Consider the following 15993-nt stretch of genomic DNA (forward strand, 5'->3'; position numbering starts at 1 on the left):
GTAGCAGAGAAAAGTTCAAAAAGAGAAGAGAAAAGGTTGTGTGTTAATGGTAGAGACAGAGACGGTAATGGTGGAGACTGAAGTCATGCTTCTTCAGGAAAGATAGATGAGGAATTCCTCATAGTTACACTGAATTGGTCTGAAGCACATGTATCAGTTAGTCTGACTTGGCTATCACTAAACTGTCAATTTAGATATAAACGTTTCAACAATATACTGTACAACAGAAAATCCCTGTCAAACATTTCGGTAATAAAATTCAGTAACACTACATGTCAGGAAAAATGAATATAGGAATCTGTGCCTTACATCATAAGTTATTTTTGGTAGTAATTCATGGTTTTAGTGAACATAAACAACCCAGAAAAACATGTTCTGTTCATCACTGCCTGCGATGTACTTTAAGTGAGGTTTTTCGTAAGAAAATTCTTTTTCATCTGGGCAAGCGATTATGCTGCCTTTCAAAACAGCCTGGTAGTGAAGTCCTTAAAGTGAAGCCCTGTTTTCTTGCCATGCTTCAGCAGCCACTGTCCTCACCTGATTTTAATACAATATAAGAAAAACAAGAGACTGGCTTCGTCCAGATGGATGATTTGTAATCTAATTAATCAAGGAGACAGTGGCTTCCTTAAAGCACAACTTTATGGTCTCAAATCTCTAACAATATTGCAGTACTTACTGTATAGTGCACTACTATACTATACTTCACTACTATACTTACTGTATAGTGCACATCTACTCTAACTTAAAATGCAATCAGTCACTCTGGCTACTCCTTTCTTCAGTATATTTAAAATCAGTGTGATATTATTATAGGTCAAATCTCACATTTCCTTCCTGTCCCTTAAAGGCAGTATGAGCTCTGAAAAGAGCTAATGAATGACAAAGGATCAAAAAGTCTAGACTTGCTATGGACCATCTACAGTACGTGAGAGCTGATGCCATTGCAGACAACGGCCACATGGGGGAGCTGTCTTTGTTCAGTATAATGTACAGTACATACTGTATATACAGAGGAGCTATAACAAAAGCATTAAAAGTAAAGGTCATAGTTTTGTCTTGTAATACGCCTTACAATCAATGTGATAAGCATTGCGAGTTTGAGAATGTTAGAGGAATTAAGAGATACGAAAGAATCTGTGTTGCAAACTCACTGATAGATGGCAAAGACCTTGCAGCACTTGTCTTAATAATTAGGTTCATTCTTTATTTGCCTGGCCCCACCTCCCTGGGTGAGTGAAGCCTAGCTGAGAGATTCATAGATTTGAGAAAGCACAGGACATGAAAGAACTTTCAATATGAGACACCTGTCAAAGATCACTCACTGGCTTTATGATGGATGAGAAGGATGGCGATAGGAAAGGAAAGGTTTTCATGGAAGCACCTGCAGGCAAGGCACTGTGATTCCATACACGCGAACTTGGGAAATTAAAAAAGAGAGCAAGACGGGGGGTGACAAGGAAAAGTATAGGGGATGAGAGCAGAAAGAAACAAACGGAATTGATTCAACGCAATGGGCAAAAGCACACAGGAGGCATAAAACGACAGAAAAGAATGCGGGCCAAAACCCAACAGGCAGATACCACTGAGAGAAGGATCTGATTCTACACAGACATCATGCCAAGCCAGCAAAATAAGCAGTCACGTGCAAGAACTGGGGAACACCTTTCAACAAAAACAAAATGGCGTAGGAAGACTGCGAGGACCAAGTGAACACAGCTTACAGGCTCATTTAAATGTGATTTAGGGGTTAGCATTCCTCAGCAAAGGAGACCGTGTGAGTGGACTACTAGGCTCACGTCTATCTGAATGGTCTGTAATCACCATTCTGTCAGACGAGCACAACCTGCCTGCAAAATGAAATTTGGAATTTAAAAGTAGCACCTTCCCTGCATCACAAAAAAGCGAAGAAAAAAACAAAAAAAAAAACAACGATCTTATGAATATGATTACGAAGCACAGCCTTGTAAAACTGTTGGAAAATCAAAGGCACTTTGTAAGCCAAACCTAACCATTGAGATTTATTTGCAAAGGTGCACGGAGGTGCTTACTAACTTAAATTGGCAGCTTCTTCAGGAATTACTGAATACCAGTCTGTGTGAATAGAAGAACACAAGAATCTTATGTTCTTATGTTCAATCTGTTTGCTCAAAACACAGCTAAATAGGGCAATATACTGTAAATGGTTACTAACGAGGCCCACAACCCAGAATCTCAGATACTGTATAAAGGGCAGAATGCAGATTAGGGTGGGGGAACTATGTGTGGAAAAGTGAGGGGTGAGGGGTTTCAGCTGCATCATAAATGGCCAGTGAATGTCTGTCACAGTGAGCCAAAAGGCCTCAAAAGCCAAAAGGTGAAGTTCTCTCATGCAGACCTGTTTCTCAGCAGCGGACCGAGCAGCCTCTTCCTTGGCCAAAACCATCTCCCTCTCGGCAGTGATGTGCACGCTCTCGCGCAGAGCCTTCTCCAGCTCCTCGATGCGGTCCGCTCGCTCACACGCCGACTCCTGGGAGAGGGAGGGGCAGGGGACGAGGAGGTGAAGGACAGGCAGCACAACTTGGAGGCGTTACTTTGAGGAAGGACATTCAAGACAACTAGGACATGTAGGACACTTTCAAACGACCTGTTTGTATCATTTCTGTGAGTGAAGGAAAACAGGCTGGATCATAACCTTGAAGGACCCTGTGAAAGAGTGTTATGCTTCAGGTTTAAAACTGGAATAGGCATTGTTTTCCACATAACAACACGCCAACCCCTTGTAATATCCGTGCCATTAATGGTTTTAGGAATGCAAAAATACATTTTTGACTTTCCTGAATGACAAAGCATAGTTTTGGTGTAGAACGGTGTAGAACTGTCAAACAGTAATTACAGTAGTAAAATCAGAGTCTTCCCCAGCCTGAAACACTGTGAAGTTTAAAAACAGCTGCTGAAACACAATATTTATGGTTGACCATTCTGGGTGGATCCAATGTTAACACCTAGGGAGAGAAAGATTAACTGCACTGCACTGCAGACAACAGGTTTCTGTAAACAAACCAAGCATGAACATAGAATCCTCCGTCTGCACCGGGCACAAAATTCTGCTCCTTCTTTTGCGTTGTGGACCTGTGATATTAGGACAGGCCTCTGTGAAGCAGTTGCAGAAGCTGCCAGTCTTAGCCCGGTTTGTCTCAAGGTAACCCACACATTTGTGGAGAAGTGTGCACACCAGGCCAGGGGAACCATGTGAGTGTTGTTTCTCTTAATCATCTACATCAGTTCATAATTCCAGTTATTGATGGTTACCCCACTGTCATCACACGTTAAATCCTGTTGCAACATAGGAAGGCTTGTATAATTCCACAATAAAAACTCATTAGGCAAAAAGAACTGTTTTTTTTTATTTTTAAAGAAGAACAAAATAAACAAAAAATTAATGATCAGACCAGAGGTCACCTAAAATCAGACATTAGATTTCAGTTAAACTCCAACAGACAATCTGGAGAGCTTTGGCTTTTGCACAGACAATATATGGTTACGACAACATAGCGGAGTGTGTGGCATTCACTTTGCAGTGATTTGAACCAAGTGACAGATTAACAGAAATTTAATGTAATCTGAATTGACGCTGAAGCTTAAAGCAGGGAAAGGCATCAAAACTGGTTAAAGAGAATTGGAAAGAGAGACACTGTGGAGGGAAAGGAAAAAAATGAGGAAAAAACAACGTTGTGGAGGAACAGGAAAAATGAGGAAAAAACAAAGGGAGATACAGTAGGTGGTTTCTTCTTTCCCAATTAGTGACAAATGCTTTTCAAGAGAGCAAAGCACAAAAAGCTGTGGATTAAAATTAAACAGAAATGTTCTTGTCTCTCCTAGACTATAAATATGCAATGCATTTGTGCCCTTTTTCCACCAAAATGTCACACTTCCTAACCTTCTTTTTATCTGATTTAAAACAGAAGCTAAGGGTTAGCTTAGCACCATCTGTTTTTGGAACATTGTGTTTATCCAGATGAGTCCCACGCACGTCTGACAGGAACAGTAGCGCACAATCAGTGCCAACACTGCTCGGGTTTTCTGTTTTTGGTACGGCACACACGCCTATCATTGAACTGACAGCAGCGAGCAGAGCTCTGGAAGCAGGTGCTAGAATGTAATCTGGCATAATTTTGTACAAATTCTTCTGCCCCAGTGCTTTTGAGGTTCCTGCTTTTACCGTGGAATCTGCAGAAATCCTGAAAGAGGAGTAAAATGTAAACTTGTCATTGGAATACACCAATAAGGCCAATTCATATGAGCATGATGGAACAGTTTAAGTTTTTTATTTGGTCACTGTACACTCAAGGATAACACTAATCAGAGCAGAACTGTTGGAAGAATCTGTGGTTTTCTAACTCCTCAGAATGGTTCTTTCACAACGCAAAAAAGCACAATGAAAACAAAAACAAATCAGATATATAAGCTGGTTTTAGTGGAGGTTAATGACATAGGGAAGCTGTGTGCTTCATATCCAGCAAACATAATTGGATTTGACAGCACACCAGTAATTTAATGCTCAAAGATCAACACAGTACACCTCAAACTGTCTGGGCATGGAGAGGGCAAAGTTGTACCCTTATGTGAAATTTGACCATGCAAGTATTTTCTTAATATTATATACCCATAATTGAAAGAGAGATAATTGCTTCAGCAACATTCATCATTCTCTCCTGAATATTATAATTATTTAATTGTTTTTCACTCCAAAGGAATCAAACCACTCAAATAAATCAAGGAGAAATTAGAAACAAAAATATTGTACAAAACATTCTGTGAACAGTAAGAATATCCAACGGTTTCCAAAATTCCAATGGCATTTTTCGAGAGAGAATGTGCAAGAACAGATAAAAAAATAACATTTTGCCTTGCAACCAAAATTTGTATAAATGTATATGCAGTGTAAAGTTACGTATTCATGTGCCAGTCAATTTTATTCAATAAATACAAACAATTCTGTGATACCCATAAAATATCTCTAGCTGAGACATGTATTATCAAACATAACACTTTGATATTGTGGTTGTATTATATTATTCAATATTCAGCAGTATTCAAGCAGAAAAAATATTTTCATATACTTTTAAAGAAATTTACAAAAGCAATATTTGTTAGATTCTTGCTATTACATGTATATCTAGCAGATATATACAGTACAGTATATATCTTTACTTTATATGAATAGAACCTACTACATAAAAAATGTATAGGTTTCAGAATGACAATCAATTGTTAGTCCAATTGGAATGCAAAGACCTTTTTTGATCCAACATCCTGAAATTCTATCCTTGAGTAAATTCTTTAAAAAGGCACTAATTCTGAAACAATATGGGGAGATCCCTTTCAGGAAAATATCTGTTTTCCATGCGGTAATTCATAGCTCATTCTCAGTTTGAATTACAGAATGTGAGAGAAGCCGCTCAGATTTTGTAAGCAGTATACAGTACATAAAATGTTTTTGCTCTTGAAAACTTGATAATCTACTATGCATCTGCTGTGTCCACAAGCCAGGCTTTGCCCCTGCTGCTGTATTTCAAACTCTGCAGGTATTATTTCCACAAGAAAATGTCAGTCCAACTCATGGAAATGACGGTTTTTTTTAACCGGTTCCAGCTTTCAATGTGGGTGGAATGATTTTTCATTCCATTAAGTATTAAAACCTGTTCTCAGCTCGGTATCTATTGTTATCTTAAAAGATTCTCGAAGGATTTTGATTTTCGATATATATAAGAAATAACGAAGATGTAGTCATACACGAGATTTAGAAATATGAAATATGAAGTACAGACTATACTATATAAATGCAAATGATCATTCACCTTATTACAGTTGAATATGAAAAGAAAGGTCTGTTTTAAATAGAGATAAGATAATCTGTAAGTGTAAAGAAATACTTCCTATGCTTATTTATTGTCTTATTATATTATAGTTACACTTAAGGAACTCCATCTGATGTTATCTCTCTGCCCACATAGGCTACTCTGTGTATTTAACTTTCAGAAGGAGGCAGCTACTGTAGACTTAAAACATTTTTTCACTGCTTTTTGTCCCAGGTTGTTCAAATCTTTAAGAAGCAGAAGAGAACCCTCTTAGATCCACGTAAAAGTAAAACTACATTGTTAAAATACTAATAGAAAGATTCAACTACTTCTTCTTCAGTATTTCTTGGCAAACTGCAGGTTTTTAAGGATTCTGTTATGTTGGAATGTGCCTAAGGATCTATTGAGCATGAATATAATGTAGACTTAATTTTCAATAACCCTTAACACAAAGTAAGTCAACTACAATGACCAATGTATAAGACAAGGTTTCATTCTCATTATATGGCATGTGTAATCATGCATTTAGACAAGCATTCCATGATTTAATAATGTAAACACATAAATTAAAGCAATATTAGGATATTTAGCATGACTGACCTAGCATTGTATACACATGTAAATGTAGCTAAAGTGTGCTATCCAAAACACACTGTGTAGTACAGATTTTATTTATGAGCAGCATAATACATTCTATGTAAATAGTATCTTAAGTGTTCTTAAATCACTAAAAGCAACAATTGTAGCTACGCTGATACAGTATTTCTAAAAAATTGTAAAGAAGTTTTTAAATATTATAGCATAAATAACTATTTTTTTTCATGACAGAGAAAAGATGTGGTATCACTGACTATCTAGTCTTAGTATCTGATCATTTATTTATTTTTTTGGTTTTATAGGCTTCTTGTTGTACTTACACACTTGTGGGTGACCAGAACAGGCTTTTCCAGCCGCGTATTGAGGACCAAGCTTCTTCAGGAGGTGTGTCCAAATTCGATTTTACTTTCCTTTCACTGCTGAGTTGTAAAACAAGCAGCAGGTCTTATGATATGTTTTTTCCTTTGCCTTAATGTTTGGACATTAAACGTCTACATGAGATGTGCTGTCCTTTAAATTGCCTGCAAGACGACAACATGCACACAGGGCAGCTGGGATTAATAAAATAATCAACCATGGTCACAGCCAAGTCAGAGTAAAACGAATCTGACATTATTAGGAAAATAATTGTCGAGTAGAAAGATACAGACAGGTGGAGTGTTTACCGTGTGAAACAAGTGTATTCATTGAAAGAACTTATGGAAACCTTTTGGATTTTTTTTTTGCTGGAATAGCAGCCTGTCACAAAAACAAATATACTCAAACAAAAATGTGGCTTTTCCGAGAAATGGCCAATAATCTTTTACAAGCAGTGCACAAAACCAGCTTTGAATAATTGTGAGCTCGTTAAGGTAGTCATCTTACTGTTAAGCCACAGAGAGTTAATGGCTGGGCAAGGAAATTCCACATGGGCTGCCATATTGCACTGCTTTGTGATGAAATGCATATTTTCCATAAAGAAGGTATTGATGTGGAGCTGACATGTGACTTGATTTGCAGATACCCTTCTGCCTAACCTTTAGCAACTGTAGCCAAGTGTAAACCACTCGTAATTATTTCTGTGTCGTGAAATTCAGATAAACTGGATCGGATTACCATTGATGTAGGCAGAAAGTGATTGCTCCCTGGTGCATACAGCCACGCAGAGGGTGCACATTCCTATACAGGCCCAGACTCTCGAATATAGTGGGTAAGATCGTCACTCTTCTTGTTTGGAAATGCTACTGAGTTTACGTTTCTCCTTTCCTTTCAAGTCAATTTCAGGTCTCTAGACATAATTTAATAGCACTGGCCTGGAAGCCTGACAAGACATTCGCCGTCCTTTTCCTAATGTGCACGAGAGAACATAATTAAAGTTTATTAACAAATACGGAGATACTATTTCCAAGAAAAGCTCATTTTAACTTAGATGCAGAATTTTGTAATCCTTAGGCACAAAATTGGAAATGGTTGTACACTACTCTGCTGAACAGACACTTTTAGGTTTGAGATGTTATTTGTATTTTTTTTTTACCAAGCAATTGGGAACATCCTGGCATGCCCAGAAGTCTCACCATATTAATGTATCTCTGTAATTCAGAGACTTTACTGGATCCAACGTGGGCAATGGCTGTCTCGGCTTAGGCAGTTATTTCTGCCTAGTGAAAATCAGTGCCATACACTGCACAGGGAGAAATTAATATTTCTGAACTCTGGGTCTTGTCACAATCAGCACTTTAATATAAGATGATATATTAAGATAGTTAAGGAAAATTTAAATTTAAACGAGCCCAGATGCTTAAACATGCCTCTATATCAATTCTTGAGTCACTCAAACCTAAAACGATCGGATTAACACCTGTGATATTTCACGTCTTATCGGTACATTCAAAGAGTTCTTCTTGATTTACTCATTCCTCGGTCATCACTGATGAATGTCTCCATTAGCCCTGGAGGGTCAAAATACTGACTCACTCAATTAGTAAATTATCAATTAAAAAAAAACAAAAGGAAAAATACAAAAAGGTCTGCTCGGTAGTTTACTCTGTGAATCTGGGGGTAGGTGCTTGGATGTTAGGCAGTGTGTTAAAAAGGTTTAACTGCTTATTTCTTCCACTGGAAACGAAATTATCCATCATTGTCTATGAAGGGGAAAAAAGGACCACGTACTGTATATTGTGACGTTAACCAGAAGAAATGAACTGAGACTTGGAGAAAAAACATGGCAGCTCACTTCTGTAGAGAAAAAATGATCAGGGGAATTACTGTATTCATCCATTGATGGAACACAGAGACAACATTTACTGCATACCTTTTCTCAGATCTTATTTTTAATAGTGCTTCTCTACCATTTAACAACTTTAACTACCATTTCTACTGGGGAGGCTGGAGACTAGAAGTGGCGATTCTCTGTAAAACGCTTTAGTCTGGCCAAAAGGACACATTCCTTAAGTTGGTTTCCGATCACTTTATGCTGTGAGACCACAGTGATTTTTCTTCCATTTAGCCAAAAATCAAATTATCTACTTCAAATGTAACAGAATCTCAATCATGCCCCAACCACATCCCCCCACCACCATCTCACTAAAAATCATTAAAATATAAACATACATTTTCTTGCTTCGGGCTATTTCTCCACTCTGTAAAAAAATGTTTAGAAAGCTTTCATTTTCATTTCGCTCTTCGCACATGTTTATAGAGTGCCCATCACGTGACCATACAGCGGAGAGAAAAAAGGCTCATGTTTAAGAGCAAAACCTCTAAAGCTTTGACTACTTGCACAAAAATGCCACTCAGATCATGTCAGAATATTCTGTTCAGCTGCACTTTATTTGCAAAAAAAAAACCTCCTCCCCAAACTGCTCTTAAAACATTGGCTGTAGTTCAATATGTACTTCAGCAGCACATATGGATTTTATCCAAAATTTAATAGAACCCCCACTGACCAAGTAAAGAAAATGCCTACAAATCTGGCTATGCCTCTATAGCACCATTCTATCTAACAGACTCAGATGAAAGCTAAAGGATGATTTCAATGTGAAAAGGGTTTCTGCTTTTCTCATTTGGAAACTCTGGTTTCGGGTAATTGGTTTAGATTGCCATTGTTGATGTGTATGATGGCAGGGTGAAGTGAAAAACGAGCTTATTGGGATTTACCGTTAACAAACCCTTTTCATGACTGATGAGAGAGAGGGACATTGATAGACACACATACTGTACAGTGACAGACAAATGTTTGCATGGAACAAACTGAAAGATATAAAAAGTCAGTGCAGAACCCCCTGTTTCGGTACATGCCCTAACTATGCCTGTTAACCCTGACAGTGTATCTGTTAACTATTTCTTAAATCTTGGTCCAATCTGCATTTTGGGTCTGGTAGTACTCAGATCCCTACGGCAAGTTCATACTGACCAAGTCAGAATATTTTCATATGCAAACTGTTTTTTTCATTTTTTTCTTACAAGTGGTGCCAAGGTCATCAATAGTACATTTTCATATGAAGTTTCCAGACGTTACGTGTATCAAGATGCCCAAACACAACTCGCAATCTATTTGCATTTTCAACCTTGGTTCGATTGGATTTTAGTGTAACTGTCTTTCTTGAGTGTGGTTTCAAGGTTCAGAACTAGGCAGAGACCTTGGCAAATCCCACAGGACACTATAACTCTGAAAGAGGAGCGTAAAAGAACATGCTCTCCTCATGCAGACTGTGAACTGAAGACGATTTTGTGGTCACATAACAGAAAGCTGGCATAAAATGCTGGCTTTACAATTTCTTTTTATGTTAGTTTGTTAACTTAACAGACTTCATATGGGAAAAAGAAGCCAAAAGCTACAGAAAAATGTCTATTTAGATTGCCTGCCTTCCCAAAAAGCATTTGTGAAGACCTGGAAGCTTTGGCTGATTCAGGCAATGAAAATTAAGTGTGAAATTCAGGAAAGGTGCCAGCGCTGAAACCACTCTCAGTGTGGTCCATGACTTTGAGAATGAAGAACTGTGAAAAAGAACACTCTGAGACTTTTATCCCGTCTTCCAGGTATAAGAGCATTCCTTTCAACACGCGAACAGAAGTTACCCACATAACGTTTAAACATTCACCAAAAACACTAACTAATAAACACAGTATGAGACAGTATGAATACAATAAAAACAGTATGAAGCAACACATACCAATGAAGAGACAATGACACCAGGCGATGGTGTAACGGTTAAAGAAACACAAAACACAAAAAAATAGTTCTTTCTCAATCACAGCAGAGTGATAAAAGGCTAAGATATCTAAGGAATCGTGGAGATGTTCCCCTCTGTGAGTTATAGGCCCTGCTTTTGGAGAAAATTACTTTCTTCTATTCCCAAAGGAGCCATTATCCTTTCTGTTCATCTGCCACGTATGGTGTTCATTTTGTTAAAAAACGTGCTGTCTTTTTCAGTTACAGATTCAGCAGAACATTTCGAAATGGAAGTTATTGGGGCTATAAAGAAATTGGCTATGCAGTCTTAGGGGGGAAAAAAAACAACAAAAAAGGTTATGAAGAGAAATTCTAAAACAAGGGCAGTGAGATCTGCTTTCAAACATAATTTTCACACAGGCGGAAGCAGTTTTGAATACTTAAGCCTTTGTAATTGAGCTACTGTATATATATATATTCTATTCTATATAATTCTATTTATAAATTATAAATGAATATTTACATCCTACAACATACTGTAGCAAGATTCTTAAAAAAAAAACAAGCAAAAAAATCTCTGCTATGTCCTAGAACAGTCCAAAACTAATGAGAAATAAGTGTAATATGAATGGTCACTAGACCACAACCATAAAAAAAATAGTCATACTATGGTCCGTTTTTGTCCACAATCAGTCACAAAGAGCACATACGCACACACACAGATGTTTCCTGCAGTAGTGTAGGATGACTGACGTTAACTCTGCTTGCACAATGACAGTGTAAAAACGCATTATTACATGCGTTTATCAGTACAAGACAGAGCATCTTTTCCACAAACCTCACATTCCTGCAACAAGCTGCCTTCCTGGGCCAGGACATGAAAAGCCTTTGAAACAAAAAAGCTTAATCTGATCTGCTTTCCTGGGATGAAGAGGTGTTGAATAATGCAATTATACACCCGCAGAAGGAATTCCGAGGATCTTCGCTTATCATTCAGAGGGCGAGAGCAACAGGTCAGCAACAAAGGGGGATATGTGCTCCTTTTAGTCTTCACCTCACATGGAAATTGCAGCACTCACATAAAAAAACTACAGCTGTTTCTCCTGCACAGATCAGTGGGTGCAAATGGAGAAGGAAAAAAAATGCAATTCTACAGAGCATTATTTACTAAAAAACGTACTGAACAACATACTAAACACAATTCTGGGACTGGTCAAGATAAATGGAAGTGCATCAGGCACTAGGCAAAAAAAAGTTATTTACAGTAGGAATCAGACAGGTTTCTTTTCTACATTTCATTCATGTAGTTTTTTTTTTCTTTATCTAATAACTGCATGTATCTAAATGCTAAGCATCTTTTATAATTCACCCTCCCAGGTATTAAAGACATTTAAGGTTACAAAGGCTATGGTATAAATGCTCCACAAACCTGCCTGTTATACAGTAAGCGGTAGACAATAACACACTTTATCCAAACCTGAGGAAAAATTAGCATAGTTATTCTTAAGGTGCACTGAACAGAAAATCACATTTTCCTCAGCAACTGCTCATCTGAGAAGGTGAAAGTCCAAGGTGAAAGCACAAAAGTATGCAAGTTAAACTTTGATTTCTGTATTATACTGTCTGGTTCTACTATAGATTTGGTAAACTGTAAATTTAAAGCCACTCTCTCTATTTTGGCTGGAGGAGGGAATCACAAACAGAACCTGGAAGGTTTTGAATCCACATTCCAGTAGCTCTGGGTTCTCTTCCGAACCCATACCGTACAGTGCAGTACGGTATGAAAAGTAAAGGTTTTGTTGGAGGCTTCTGCTGCCTCTACAGGAACGGAGGGACCCACCTGGAGGTGCTGGGAGTTGTCAGTCCGGTTGTCCTCTCGTTTCCGGCCCTCCTCCAGGAGCTGGGCATTCTTCTTCTTCTCCACCTGCTGGTTGTGCTTCAGGTTGGCCACTTTCTTGTTCTGATCCTTCACTTGTCTGCACACAGGGGAGAGTTCACTGAGTCCCGTCCTTCCCAGGACATTGCACAGAACACGCAGGATCCTCTAACAGACCGAGGGGGTTGACATGACTGCGGTATTCAGTAAAGACATTCTGAAGTACAACTGTACCGAAAAAGACACTCTTTCCGTTTAGGGTAACGAGTGATAAACAGAGCAGGTAAGTTAAAAACCTTTACTTCTTCAACTATGCATTCAAAGTGAATATCTTTTACCATATTTGACTGCAAGTGAAAAAAATGAACTAAATTCTTTACGTTGAAATACTAAATCTGTATCTGAATGGGACTGCAGTTACACTACTCTTATTTGGTGATCACTTTTGTCCAAAGGGAACTTATAGGTTGTACCCATTTATAAAAAGGTGAATCCTACCCAGAGTTTTAACCCACAACCTCCCAGTTACAAATCCAGCAACTTAACTCCAACTCCACACCAGTGTCTAGAGTTCCATAGTGACATTTACAAGGATCTTTGAAATAACCAGCTGATAGTCTAAAACTATATATATTTATAATAAAAATGCACTCTGTGAACACAATTAAACTCCGCTTTTTAAGTCTGGGTTAAATAAGCTCTAAACACTCCATTGACAACACTATCATGAGCCTAAGGGCTAGACATATGGGATGCAATTTTGTCTCTTTTTGAAAACCCATTTTCTCAAAGGTTGTACCCATGATACTATCGAGACAAGAACAGAAAATATATTCCCCGTTGGGGGTCAGCACCGGCTGCCCCACCAGCACACACACACACACAAAAAAAGCCTGTTTGTGTTATCGCAGTTCCATTATCTTTTCATCACTTTTCGGGTGACCTGTAGAAAAAGTCCTGTTTTCAGCGAGCATAGCTCGGCCATAAAGTATTTCCTGCACGTAGGGCTCTAGCGCCAGATGAAATTCCAGTTGGAAAACTTAGATGTTCTCGCTTCTTGCCCCCACAACCCTGTCCACTCCATTCCTCCGTCCCTAACTCCCCTCGCGCGTCTGACTGCTGCCCTCACTGCCAGGATATGTAAAAAGATCTAGAGGCTTCCCTTTCACCCTGGAGCATAACAGTTTTGAAAGTGGCCAACAGCAGAAGATAAAACTGCTGCAAGGCTTCAGAAGGACCCAGGGTCTGGAGACAGAACAACCTGATATTTAACTGTTGCTTCCGCAGAACGCCAGAGCAGATCTAGAACCCCAAACAGAGAAATCTGTCCTGGAAAAACAGGGGCTTACAGTAGCTAAGCCATGATGTTAAAAGCAAAGATTAAACCTCCGGATTAAGTTCCGCCAACAAATAAAAAGTGGAAAACAATCGGAAAGCTTTTTTTTGGGCGGGGTTCTGAACTCTTTTTCTCTTTTGCAGTCTTTATCTGTTTTCAAAGCGTCTGAGACTTTCTTGTTCGCCTTGTCTAAAATCTGTAATTGACCGGGTAAAACAACACAGACAGCAGTCATGTTGTTGTTTCCTTGTTGTCTGCAGGTCCCATAGCAGAGAGCTTCAGTAAGAATGCATTCCACATGAGGGGCTAAAGGCATCTGAAGCCAATATAAAAAGCCTCCTTTAATACCACATTAGAATGCTGCCTTGTTGGGAATTAGTCACATTTGTTTTCTAGTCACTATTTTTTCCCTCTTTCTCTGGTTTAGTTGCTACTCCGGGACATTGAACATAAGAAAGGATCCAAACAAGAGGAGAGCTTATTGATCCAAGGAGCTGTTTCTTGAAAGAAACCAGGGTGATCTGCTTCAAAAACATGGCTGGGTAGCCTGTTCCACACTCCCGCCACCCTTAAAGAAGTGCTACCTGTTCTCAAGTTTAAATGCATTTTCCTTGCAATTTCCACCTGCATGCTCTGGTTTGGGTTTCACTGTTGATTCTGAGGACGGTCAGTGGGTTGACTTTGTCAGTACCTTTGAGGATTTCGAATTCAAAGCTAAACTGACAAATACATGTAAAATCCAGAGAAAAAAGAAGGGGAAAGGAGATGTTGCAAAGACTTCATATAGACCTTTAAAGCATTGCTGACCTGTTGGATTTAATGCAGCTTACGACCAGCAGTTACACCATTAATAAAGCTTTACTAAAACTGCTCCATCCTGGAAAATAGGAATCAAGGTGGTTTTAAAAAAATTCAGAATTCATCCACTCGGCATACAGTATGTTAAAATCCATGTCGCATAAGATTATTGTGTTTTACACAAACTGCACATGAAAAGGGGAACTCAAAACTCTTTAGTAAGTACAAAGATCCAATACAGAAAAGTCTTTGCAAACAGTAGCTGTGTGAACAGAACTGTAACATAACTAAGGGGATTGTGTGAGCTCTACACTAGCTGTTTGGGGCTGTTCACAAGAAACCGTGGGGAAGTGGAAAATCACATTACTTTCGAATCTTAACTCGGGGTTTCCTTGCAAAAGACCAAACAGGCACATGGAACAACTTGCCCACCAGACAGTCCACCAGATGTTCCTGAAATGGTAACATCTGTAGAAAACTACCACCTGAAAGCAAACACTTTGGTGTGTTGTGTAGGATCAAGCCCACTGACTTATGAACTGTATTATGACAAGCTGCAGATGTGTTACAGTGTCCAGGATCACAAAACCTGTAGCACTGGCTAAGAAAAACTTGCTGTTACTCGAAAGGTGCACAAAGAATTACGCCATATAAATTTTCACAAACATCTTCTATATCTCTACCCGTCTATTTAAACCAGAATTCAAGTTATCAATCCAATTGCTATTCTGTTCTTTTTCCAGAAAGCAGTCCTTACATTAAAATTGTTCAGTTGAAAGCACCAGAAAGGATCTTTCAAAAAAGAGATATGGCAATTTTTGACGCGTCTTAGAAAGAGACATCCCTATTTTGGCAAGACAAAGTGTAACTAATGAGTTAAAAAAGCAGGAGTCTGCTCTGAAGCTCATAAATCAATTAACAGAGAAGCGAGAAGTTCTGTGAACTCTGTTTATATAGATATATGAAAAGCTGAGCAAATTAAAGACTCTTCTATATGTTTTGTAAGCACCAGTGTCAGTATAGATGGATATTAAATCCCTGATATCCTCCAATTAACAAAAATAAAGTTCCTGTTATGTTTAGCTTTAACCATAAGTTACAGGTCTACTTTTCAACCACGCCAGCCATTAATTTTCCACACTACTCCACTTAACTTGAAAGAGACCTAATCTTTCATGCTAAACTGAAGGCCTCTTCAGAGATGACTTTCTGCTGTTGCTGCTAAGTAGTATGGAATCAAAAGACTGTCTTCAAATAAGCAGTTCCAGTTTCAGACTTGACACAAAAAAACATGTTAAGATGCAGAAGAACAAACAGATGTTGACAAATGTGACCTAATGGGATGGTTATTTAACACAAAAAACAGGAGCACAAACAGTACAACTCTTAAACAAAC

General features: G+C 38.5%; 1 protein-coding gene across 1 annotated transcript in view; it reads right to left on the bottom strand.

The window, feature by feature from the left end:
• Positions 1–15993, bottom strand: part of LOC148835458 (ERC protein 2) — a 303333-nt gene that overhangs the window by 137878 nt on the left and 149462 nt on the right. The window contains exons 13-14 of the mRNA XM_088916570.1: positions 12428–12563; positions 2378–2509 (exon numbers count right to left, since the gene is read on the bottom strand). Coding sequence (XP_088772696.1) covers positions 2378–2509; positions 12428–12563 — 268 coding nt within the window. The remainder of the gene's footprint in view (positions 1–2377; positions 2510–12427; positions 12564–15993) is intronic.

This window comes from Atractosteus spatula, chromosome 5 (genome assembly GCF_055471065.1).
Source record: "Atractosteus spatula isolate fAtrSpa1 chromosome 5, fAtrSpa1.hap1, whole genome shotgun sequence".
NCBI classification, from domain to species: domain Eukaryota; kingdom Metazoa; phylum Chordata; class Actinopteri; order Semionotiformes; family Lepisosteidae; genus Atractosteus; species Atractosteus spatula.